The following is a 12244-nucleotide window of genomic DNA, read 5'->3' as shown; positions in this document are numbered from 1 at the left end:
ACCTGGGCAACACTTGACACAGCCATATTTCCTGGTTTATTGATTTTCTTGCCACACTAAAAAAAAACTGGCTTTGTACATCAATAACTTTCTTTAGTTAGGAAATGCCAGCTTGTGGAAACATTACTGGCTCTTTCCCACCCCCATTTTTCTTCTTTTTCATTTTTTTGTTCAATGTGTGTGTGCACGCACATGGTGGAACATAAAGGCTACAAAAGAAAAATTGTGTGCTGGGGGAATTTGGGTATCTCAGGGAGGCACGGGAGGTTATGGAAGTATGGTCAGGAGGAGCCTGATGGGGCAGAAGAAATGAGGATGGACTGGATTAAGAGACCAGAAGGAAATAAAAAAACAAACCCAAGCACTCTAATGGATCCATATACTTGACACTGGTGTATTCCCCCCACCCCCACCCCACGCATCACCTCCACCGCTGCAACATTTCTGACATCTGACAATGTATTAGAAGGAGGAAGAACTCAATATTATTTTCTTCATTTCTGAATGAGGCAACATGATAGAAGTATTTAAAATTACGTATGATATGGAGACAGCGGAGATATATATTTTTCTCTCCCTCAATTTATCGTAACACAAGGACTCAGGGATGACCAATGAAGCTGAAAGTTGGAAGATTCAGGACTGGCAAGAGAAAGTACTCATTTACACGGTGCATACTGAAACTAAGGAACTGGCCAGCATCTTTGATGGCTTTAAAAAAGGATTAGACCATGGGTAGGCAAACTAAGGCTGGGAGGCCAGATGTGGCCCAATAGCCTTCTAAATCCGGCCTGCAGAGGGTCCGGAAATCAGCATGTTTTTACATGAGTAGAATGTGTGCTTTTATTTAAAATGCATCTCTGGGTTATTTGTGGGACATAGGAATTTATTCTTTTTTTCTTTCCCCCCAAAAAATATAGTCCGGTCCCCCCACAAGGTCTGAGGGACAGTGGACCGGCCCCCTGCTGAAAAAGTTCGCTGACCCCTGGATTAGACAAAATCATGGGGGATAAGATTATCCTGGCTGGTAGCCATGATGTCTATGTTCTGCTTCCATGATCAGAAGCTGCAATGCTTCTGAATACTAGTTGCTGGAAACCACAGCTAGGCAGGAGTGATGTTTGACATAGGTCCTGCTTAAGGGTTCCCTGTAAGCATGTGGTTGGCCCCCTGTGAGAACAGGATGCTCAACTAGATGGGGCCGCTGGCCTCATCCATTAGGCTTTTGCATTTTTATTTTATTATGTGAATCGTTTATTCTGTGAATTCAGTTGTTATGTCCCTTTTAAGGACATACTGTTTCATTTATAGACGATGCTTTGTTTTTGAAGCTCTCTTGCACGATGCAGCTGAAAGGGGAATCCTGTAGCGGTCAAAACATCAGGTCTGTAGTTTAGCGGTAGGACATTTGCATGCAGAAGGTCCCAGCTTCAACTCTCAACATTTCCAGGTAGGACAGGGAGTGTGTCCTTGCCTAGGGATCTGTTGCAAATCATGGTAGACGATGCTGAGCTAGATGGACCAAGGATCTAACTTGCTATTAGGCAGCTTCCTATGTTCTCAATCTAAACAATATCACAGGAGTGTCATCTAGCCCAGCCCCCTGCAATGCAGGATCACAGCTAAAGAACCCCTAGCAGATGGCTACCCAACCTCTGCTGTAACATCTCCAGTTCAGGAGAGTCCACCACCTTCCGAGGGAGTCTGTTCCACTGTTGTACAGCTCTTAGTGTCAGAAGGTTCTTCCTCCTGTTTAGTTGGAATCTCCTTTATTGTAATTTGAATCCACTGGTTTGGGTGCTCCCCTCTGGAACAGGAGAAAGCAAGCTTGCTCCATCATCCATGTGACAGCCCTTCAGCTATCTGAAGATAGCTATCATCTCACCTCTCCATATTCTTTTCTCCAGGCTAAACACACCCAACTCTCTGAACTGTTCCTAATCAGACTTGGTTTCCAACGCATTATAATTTGGGTCGGTGTTCTCTGCGCCCATTCCAGCTTGTCAATACTGTACCCTTAAACTGTGGTTCCCAGAACTAGACACAGTATTCCAGGTGGGGTCTGACCAAGGTAGACTAGAGCAATACTATGGCATCCCTCGATCTGGACATTATACTTCTGTTGATGCATCCTAGAATAGCATTAGTTTTTTTTTTTGCTGCTGCATCACACTATTGACACGTCAAGCTTGTGATTTACTAAGATCCTTTTCACATGTACTGCTATGAAGTCAGGTATCCCCACATCCCATAACTGTGTATCTGCCTAAGTGCAGAACCTTGCATTAGTCCCTACTGAAATTCATTTTGTTAAGGTCGTGCTGAATCCTGATTCAACCTTCTGAGATGTTAGCTACCCCTCCCAGTTTGGTGTCATCTGCAAAGTCTATTAGCATCCCCTCAATTCCGTAATCCAAATCATTTATAAGGATATTGAGCACCTCCAGGCCTAGAACAGAACTCCATGACACCCCACTTGTCATTTTTTTGAGCGATGACAAGGAACTATTAGTGGGCACTCTCTGAGTTGGGTCAATCAACCAGCTACAAATGCACTTAACAGTAGCATTGTCCAGCCCACATTTTACCAGCTTTACTGCAAGAAAATCATGGGGGACTTTGTCAAAAAGCCATACTAAAATCTGGATACATTACATCCACAGCATTCCCCTGATCCACGAGGCATAGGTGTTGTTCACCACTGTTCCTGCTGCCTTGCTGTGCATGTCTCTTGATCCTATATATGTGGAAACACAGCACTCTGGGCCTCAACCTTAAACTCTCCTGCTCAGTGCTCCTACAAACACCCTTGTTTACTAGCCCTGTTAGCAAACTTTTGTTGTGAGCGCCTATAGACTTGAGAGCAGCTATGTAGAACTGGTGGCTGCTGACTTCTTGGGAATTATAGTTCTGTGAAGAGTAAGCTACAGTTCCCAGAATTCTTAGGAGACAAAATGTCACTTAAATATGCTTTAGATTCATGTTCTGTACACAGCCTAAATGCAAGTATGCACAAATATGACTTTATATGTTGTGTGAGTGTGTTCAGGAGGGAGAGCGAGTTGAAAATGAAATTGCACTCGAAGAACTCCAGTGTTCCTCCAATATGATCTCCAAATCAGAGGTCAATTTTTTTTATTTTTTAAATGAAACCCCTTCTTCCCTCTTTCCCCTCACACCCCCTGTTCTCTGAGTCTGGATTTCACTGACAAGGAAATTACTTCAAGAAATGACCCAGTGTGTGTGTGTGTGTGTGTGTTGTTTTGCCTCTCTGGGAGTGAGTTTCAGCTATCCTCTCCCATCCTAAGAAAAGAATAAAGAGAAAGGGGAAGAGAAAAAGGTGAGGGGAAAACAGGCTAGGTTTGGAGGGGAGGGGGGGCCTCACTTTGGATTTTAAACACAGTGAGCTTCGCACATCAAACAGGGCTGTGCTTTGCGCTAAAATGTTCAAAGTACGGTGGAGAGAGATAAAGGGCTTTGATGGGATGTGGATATTTCCCAGGGACATTGCAAGCAATAATCCAGATGTTCTGCTGTAACACAACGAGTGTCCACGGATAGAGCAGGAGGTCCCAGCCAAGTGCAGCCTGCTGGAGGGCCTTGGCCTCTCCTCTCTCATGCTGTTCTGCCATATGGAAGCAATCTCCCAGCCCCTTTTAATGGCCAGCCTTGGATTCCGTTTTCGCAGGCCTCACAGAACCTAAGTGGGCCTGTTTTTATGGACAAGTTAGAAAGAAGCCTTTCCAAGACAAACATCCAATTGTGAGGGGGGAGCGGGGAAGAGCGGAATTAGGACATACCAAGCCGCAAAATTATTTTAGAGCATATTTCACGGAAGCGGGGCTGTTTTTCTTTGGCAATTGGCAGATTGTAGGCTTGCCCTTTGATCCTTTGGGGACATTTCCCCCATTTCCTTTTAACAAGGGGGAGTAGAAGGGTGCGGGGGGGGGAGGCTAGAGCAAAAGAAAACGGGATTTCAAATAGTTTGCTGCTTTTAGGGAGAAAACGATCAGTGGGGACTTTGAAGTATGTCCATGGGAACGGGCAGGCTTTTGGTTTTTTTGTCCTGTGAGACAAAACCTTAAAAAGAAAAAGAAAAAACCCTCTGCAGCTGGATTTATGAAATCTCTCTCTCTCTTTTGTTAAAAAAGTGGGAGTTCTTAGCTTGGTACAAGGAAAGTCAAGATGTGTATTTCCAGTGGAATGTCGTGATTGTACAGAAATAAATGGATCTGTGTGTGGGATTGCAGAAGGCATGGATGCTTAGTTTACAAGAAAAAATTCAGCACGCTATGTGCTTGTGTCTGGGAGAGAGAGTGCACACACAATTCTCCTGATTAAGACATTTTGATAAAGGTTTGTCAAGCAACAATTGTTTAAAAAGGCCAGTCTCTTTTCTGAGCTTTTCCGCAGGTATCGTTTTATCTAGAGGTGGTCCACACATGCATAAACATTGCTTGATTTGTTCTATGCTTGATGACTGGGCAAGTTAATATGGAAATTTTCTGAGGCATTGCATTTGAGCCAATTAGAGAAGTTCTGCCTCTGATGGGAGCTGTTAGTGAGCCATCACAGATATGCAGGTCACCATGTGATGTTACCTGCAGTCATCAAGGGGTGGCTGTGTGTGAGAATGGGAGAGAGAGAGAAAGAGATTTTCTGTAATGGCTCTGAACATCATCTTGACACCCTGGTCTATGCCCCTGGACCATGGCTGGCAGCAGTCAAAGCTAGGACATTCTATTTGGTGGTGGCCAACTTGCTGAATGTCTTGCCAAGTGAGAAGTGAGACCCATTGCTATGTAGTGTATGTTGGAGAAAAGCAAATACATTTCCTTCTCTTGAGCTTCTAGTTAATGCATGTGTTACTTTAAACCACATGATGGCTCTGCTTGAGCCTCTGTGTCTCAGTTAAATCCACCTCAAAAAGCTGAGCCACTTTGTTGTTCTCTCCAGACAAGATGTCTGCTGCTTTCGCTCTCTGATCTGCACTCACTCTGTAAATAGTTCCTGCATGAATAAAGCCTTTGAACTCCAGAAACAGTACAAGCTTATTCGAAAACTGGGACTTTGGGGACGCTTGGCAAGCTTTACACCCCACATCTCAGGATTTTTCATGCTTTTCTAAAAGGCCTAAAACACTTTAACATATCAATCTAATACTGGTACCAAAAGGTATAGTTTGACAGATATTGGCTTGATAACACTTTCTGGCCATGCCCCAGTGTCTATCAACAAAACAACAACAAATTTATTAGTCGCTTTTTCTTGCCAAAGGCAACTCAAAGTGACTTACATTTACCTCTGTATGCCTTCTCTCCTAGAACAGAACATTTGTACTTTGATCCGAGTTTGCTCTCCGATGCAGTGTCCAAGGAGTGTCTATTTAAATCACTAGAACAATATTTCAAGGAGACTGATTTTCTAGACACTAGCGTTCCCATGCAGTGGGACACAGTGAAGGCCATCCAGAGAGGGCACTGCATTGGTGAGGCAATAAGGGGGGAAATAATGCATGATCAAGAAACTTGCTTAAGCACCACAGAAATTAAAACACTTGAAGTGCTCTAATGTAGAACAGGCACTGCAAAATCTCTTAGATCTTTAGCCTGGTCTAAACTAAAATTACTTAATTCATCTAGCCCTTCTACTGAACCTGTGTGTGTGTGTGTGTGTGTGTAGATATAGATATATGCAGTGCTCCCCCCCCTAAAAACAATGTTTAGGGGCACTCTTGTTTCCGCCTGAGACTCAGGAAACACTGGGAAAGGAAAGGAAGCCGCCATCGGGGGTAGCAACGGAACTGACGATTCACCGTGCTAGAGAAGCAACTAAATTTTTTAAAAATTTAGTTTCTTCTCCCATTAGATTCACAAAATGTTTAGGGGTATGCGTACCCCCAGAAAAAAAGCACTGGATATATGTTTGCATATGTATACTTATTTTTTAGAAAACAATGTATACCCAATGTATACATGGGGAATTTATGGAATTGTGCTCGTCTCACCTTTTTTCAGGCAAGTGTCATTCGATCCTTCAGGCTGACAGATTCCTGGCGGAAGAGCCAGCTGTGGAATGGGACGGTGACCATTGCCTTAATAGAAGGGAAGCACATCCCTGCAGGGGGCATGGCACAGATATTTGTTGTGTTGAAAATGGGAGAGCAAAAATACAAGAGCAAGGTAAGCATGCTAGTGGAAAGGGCTAAGCACTGATGTTTGTTTCTCTTAAGCGTCTGGTGCCGGTGGCAGTCGTTGTGTATGTGGCTTCTCCAATAACCTCATTCCACTAGATATTTAGCACACCTTGATTCTGAAATGTAAGCACACAGCAAAGGAAGCTAACTACGAAAGGGTCAAATGAAGCATTTTGTGGATAGCTAATCATGGATGTTCAACTGTAATTTTTTTTAAACTGAAATGCAGCTCAGTGTCTGTGTTCGTATTGTGGTTGCTGCCAGCTTCTTTAGAGCAGAGTGGGCGTTTAGCCCTTGCCACCCCATTATCAAGATTAAACACAAAATAACACGTCCTCAGGCTAGGAAGGTGGGGGGAGAAGTCTGACTCAGTTGGCATTTAATGACAAATCCACCTGTTTTGCACTTTGCAAGACGATAGGTGAACTGAAACACCAAAGCCTTCCTTCAAAATTTGCACTTTTGCAGTGGAGTTCTCTAGTCACATGATGTGTAAGCGGTTTAGTCATGCTGGCCACATGACCCGGAAAGCTGTCTGTGGACAAACGCCGGCTCCCTTGGCCTGAAAGCGAGATGAGCGCCACAGCCCTATAGTCGCCTTTGACTGGACTTTACTGTCCAGGGGTCCTTTACCTTTACCTTTACAAATATGTGTAGTAGGGTAAAGTCTGCATGCTAAGCCGATGCTCTACCATTGAGTTATGGCCCTTTTCCTTCAGGAGCCACACAACAGTTGATCGTACCTGCTTCAATATGGCTACCTCTCAGCGTGTTTTACATTTGCACACCTGTTCAATTTGTGTGTCAAAGATTTAAGTCCTCCGGGACAGACCTTTTCCTGCTCCAATGTTTTATGCCCTAAATATTAATTGTTTTAGATTGTATTTGTGTTCTTTCCCCCTCTCCCCCTTTTGTTTCGGCAGATTGAATTTTATTTATTTGTTTGTTTTAACGAAAGCAACAACCTTTTGAAAGAAAAATAAACCTTGTAACTGCATGTTTTCTAGACACTTTGTAAGAGTGCAAATCCACAGTGGAGGGAACAATTTGATTTTCACTACTTCTCTGACAGGAAGGATGTGTTGGAGATTGAGATCTGGGGAAAGGATAACAAAAAGCACGAAGAAGTTTTGGGAATGTAAGTCCCCCCCCTCTTTAAATATGTGTTTTGTGAAAGCCTTGAATATGAATGAAGTTGATGTGGGGAACAAAATGTGGATTAATCTCTCTTACTCACTCGTTCACGCGCTCTCAGTGTATTTATTTATTTGTTGCATTTTTATCCTACCTTTTCCTCCAAGAAGCTCAAAGTGGCATATGTGGTTCCCCCCTTCCTCATTTAACCCCCTCACAACAACCCTGTGAGGTAGGTTAGACTGAGAGGCATTGACTGGCCCAAGGTCACCCAGTGAGCTTCATGGCTGAGTAAGGATTTGAACCCTAACCCTACCTGAAGCTATCAGTGATTGAACCTGGGACCTTCTGCTTATGAAACAGATGCTTTATTACTGAGCTGCAACCCTGCAAGGGATTACCATATTTCTCCATGTATAACATGAGGTTTTTTGACCCAAAAACAATGTCAAAAATTGGGGCTGGTCTTATTCATGGGTAGTAGAGTGTTGTGACGTGTGATTGGTTGTATCTGGGAGCTGGAGCTGGAGCTTGTCAGTGGCGTTTGGGCGGTTGATTGGTGGCTGCTGCTGTGGCAATCAGGTGGACGATTTGGGACTGCTGGCGGTCTGCAATCCCCTACAAAAAACGCTCAACAACTCTGGTCAATCCCCCCCCCAAAGCAACTTCCCCTCATTTTCTTAATTTAGAGTCTCCCAAAATAGGGAGCGTATTATACATGGGGGCATGTTATACATGGAAAAATACGGTACTCTTATTTAGAGGCTTATATATGTAGTGAGCCCAGCCATGGGGAATAAAATCTGCTTCTGCATAGCCCCATTCTCCCTTTGTCTGCTTCTTTGTCACTCTAGAATGTGATTCTGTGAACTGTACCACTTGCATTTGCATGGGACGCAATGACTGCTGTGTTGGGTGCGGTCAAAAACAGCTGGAGGTCCCAGGTTGTGGAAGAGGAATTGATGGTGAAACTACTCTGAGAATTGTACAGGGGCCTCCCAACAACTCTCCATACCCTTAACTACAACTCCCAGGATTCTTTGGGAGTTGACTGTTTAAAGTGGTTTCGTAGTACTTTAAATGTATGGTGTGAATGTGACCCATGCTGCATAACCAATTTAGAACATCCCGCACCTTCTGTTTTAAAAGTGTATACCCCAGTGCATGCATATCTGTGGACAACTTGTGGCAATCAACAATCCATGTATAATAACCTGAATAGCAAAAGAGCTGGGGATCTACATACAGGGAAAAACCTGCTACAAATATGTAAGAAATTAAATCATTATAACAAAAGTAAAAAAACGCTATGGAAAATTGCATAGAATTTATTTTACTCTCCAGTGCCATCTGGTGTTGCATGCTTATAACACATTCAAAATGTGGTTCTTTGGGCTATTGTAGCTGAGTCCCTGGTCTATAGTATGTGGGGATTCTCCTGGATACATCTGTATCACTAGAGGCCATGGTGACTTCACTGTTTAGGAGTGCCTGTCAGCTGGTAAGATAGCTATGGCTGCTTTTGGACAAGGGTAGCCTGACCTACTAGCTCGAAATGCACAGGTGAACCATGACTGTCTTGTTAAACTGCCACTGGAAATATTGCACTGGCTGCTAATGAGCTACCTAGCTGAGCTCAAGCTGTATACAAAGCTGTATATATAGCTTGGGACCAGGATACCTGAAAGATAGTCTCACCCCCTATATACCCAACTGATCACTGCACTCTGATGGCAAGGCCTTCTGCAGATACCAACTTATCAGGAGGTCTATTCCATACAATGTAGGAATCAGAGCTTCAGGAGTGTGGAACCTGCCCTTTGGAATTCCCTTTCCTTGAATATTAGACTGACGACGCCATTTAGTGCCTGCTGAATACCTCCTCTTCCAACAAACCTTTTAATTGGAGGTGTTTATCCCAGTTTGCATCTGTACTTCTAACTGTTTTTATATTTGTAATTGTTTGCATATATGGAATTGTTTTTACATATGGAGTTGTGTTTTTAGGCCATGTGTTTGCTGTGCAGTCACTTGGATATATTTTATGGGACTCATAAGTGAAATCAATTCAATATTGAAATGAGCATAAATGTTTTTTTAAAAAAGCATTTACAAGATTCTAGGCATCAGCAAGAGAAGATTATGAAATAAATTTATGTAAAGTCAAGTTAAAATAAAAACTCTAATTATCTGTATGTTTTAATATCTTACTCTCCCCCCTCCCTTTCTCTCATTTTAAAAATCTCAGTGTTTAATTACTTTGAAATGATTGTTTTTTCTATGCTTTTAGCTGTTTCTATTTTATCTGTAAGCGGCCTTGAGTCCCTGTCTGGGAAAAAGGCAGGGTATTAATAAGTATAAATGTAATAGTAGTAATAATAAACAACTAAATAGTTTAAGTGAAAGTTTAAACAGACAAGAGAGAGAAAGATGAAATCTCAAGTTTGATGGCATCTGATATATTCCTGCTGATTGAAACCATCAGGTAAAGCAGGGTTAAATGCTGCTTTCCTCCAAGGCTGAAAGATTTTTGTACAGCCACTAACTATTCAAACCATCTGGGATCACTCAGACCACAGCCCAGACTTGATTGTGCAGTTTTGCTAAGGAATTGCCAACAGAGTTCCCACCTGCACCGGGACAGCAGATCCCACGCGAAACACATTTGCACGCTTAAAAAATAAGTGATTAAACTTTATGCGATCCAGTAGTATGAAAAGACTCAGTTAAGAAATGCGAACGCATATTGAGTTTTAATGTGGCAATCCAGCTGTTTAATTGCTTGTGTGTCTAATTGTTTACACAGCAGTTTATCTCAGTGCAGTGCTACAATCCGTTCGCATCTCTCCCCCCCCCCGCCACCGTGTGAGCATCTGATGGAATGCAAAGAACCCAGCAGTGATGGTTCCAAAATGGTCTCCCCCAAGGCGAGGGAATCGTAACTCTGCTGTAATGTCTACAACTGTTTACTGTATGAGTTGTTGTCCCCTATGTTACGTCTCTGCAGACCTCCTCTAGTGGCATGTCAGCCATGCAGATCAGGGGTTGGGATGCCGGAGAAATCTGAAGCTGTTTGCCTTTAAAGACAAAGCTCCCCAATTTGTACTTTTTGAAACCCAAATCTTTAATTTTATTTGCATTCATCTGAATTTAAAAATGTTGTTCTCCAGCAAACTCATGTGTACAAAAATGCAGATACTAGGGTAAATTGTGTATAAAAATTGATATATCAGTTTTTTAAAAGGTACAAAAATGCATTACATTAGAGGAAACGGCTTTGCAAATGTGCATATTGAGCAAAATTTCATAGAAAAAAATGTGCACGTTAGGAGAAATTTGCACTAAAATGCAGATGAATTTTTCACGAGGACTTCTTTTTTAAAAAATTGCAAATTGACGTGAAGATGTGGAAGCTGCATTTAGGAATTGGAAAATGAGAAACGGAGAGGAACTGAAATTGACAGATTTGCCTGTCTCTAGCACGGGCAAGATGACTTATAGAATTAAGAGGCAATCTGCCTAATATGCAGTTCTAACAAAGAGGAAGGCGTGTCACTCTCACCTTGAAAAGCATTCATTGGGGAGGAAGTGTATTGATGAGATAATTGGCATCCTGGGAGGTTTGCCAGCCATTACTGATAAGCCTGCAGGGGTTTTCCAGGGCTGCGGAATCTCTGACCATCCATTCTAATGCCCATCCTCCCTGGCCATTGTGTATGCTGGTTCAACCTGATGGAAGTTGGGGTCTATCAGCATCCGAAGGTCTACAAGTTCTCCACACCTGTTCTATATGATTGAGAGAAGTATTTAGTTGCACAAGAAGACTTGGTTTCATGTCTCTGCTGACGAAGCAAAACATAGGGAGCAGCCCAAGTCAGACCACCTAGCTCAGTAAAGTCCTCTCCAACTGGCCAGGGCTCTCCAAGGTTTCAGACAGGGTGTGCTCCCAGTCCTACCTGAAAAGGTTGTGGATTGAAGCTGGGGGCCTTCTGCATGCTAAGCAGATGTTCTACCACTGAACTATGCACCTTCCCCAGGTATTGTTGTTGTTTAGTCGTTTAGTCGTGTCCCACTCTTCGTGACCCCATGGACCAGAGCACACCAGGCACTTCTGTCTTCCACTGCCTCCCGCAGTTTGGTCAAACTCATGCTGGTAGCTTCGAGAACACTATCCAACCATCTCATCCTCTGTCGTCCCCTTCTCCTTGTGCCCTCCATCTTTCCCAGCATCACGGTCTTTTCCAGGGAGTCTTCTCTTCTCATGAGGTGGCCAAAGTATTGGAGCCTCAGCTTCACAATCTGTCCTTCCAGTGAGCACTCAGGGCTGATTTCCTTAAGAATGGAGAGGTTTGATCTTTTTGCAGTCCATGGGACTCTCAAGAGTCTCCTCCAGCACCATAATTCAAAAGCATCAATTCTTCAGCGATCAGCCTTTATTGTCCAGCTCTCACTTCCATACATCACTACTGGGAAAACCATAGCTTTTACTATACGGACCTTTGTTGGCAAGGTGATGTCTCTACTTTTTAATGGTGCAGCCTTTTAAGAGCAAACTTTCAGTTTCTTGTGCAACTGGCAACCAGTTCTGCAAAGACATAAGCCAGAGTTGCTTCATTCCCTTGGTTTAAACACTTAACGAAAGCAAATACTTTGAATGACTTGCAAGTGGATTGCTTAGCCTCTATTGTACGCCACCGTCTTTCCCACCTAGAATGACATTAGCTTGAATGTTTTGGGGGGAAGGAGGGAGAGGTTTTGTGTGTCCACCCTTCCTCTCCAAAACTGGCTATTTAGAAGTAGCAAGTCTCTGCAATTTAGAGCAGATGGCTGGCAACCACTGTGGTTCTACAGCTGGAAAGGGATCAAACTGGAGTAATGTGTGCCCATTTACCTAGAAGGAACCCAACTGGGGGG

The 12244-nt window shown here is 43.2% G+C and overlaps 1 protein-coding gene across 5 annotated transcripts in view; it reads left to right on the top strand.

Annotated features, from left to right (window-relative positions):
• The window catches only part of MCTP2 (multiple C2 and transmembrane domain containing 2), a 109997-nt gene that overhangs the window by 41272 nt on the left and 56481 nt on the right, over positions 1-12244 (top strand). For all 5 annotated transcript variants that reach the window (XM_083586406.1, XM_083586407.1, XM_083586409.1 and 2 more), the window contains 2 exons: positions 6018-6182; positions 7204-7334. In XM_083586406.1, coding sequence (XP_083442532.1) covers positions 6018-6182; positions 7204-7334 — 296 coding nt within the window. The remainder of the gene's footprint in view (positions 1-6017; positions 6183-7203; positions 7335-12244) is intronic.

This window comes from Podarcis filfolensis, assembly GCF_964270895.1.
Source record: "Podarcis filfolensis genome assembly, chromosome: 14".
Lineage (NCBI taxonomy): Eukaryota > Metazoa > Chordata > Lepidosauria > Squamata > Lacertidae > Podarcis > Podarcis filfolensis.
The sequence above is the reverse complement of the archived record's forward strand: the minus strand, read 5'-3'. Positions and strand labels throughout refer to the sequence as shown.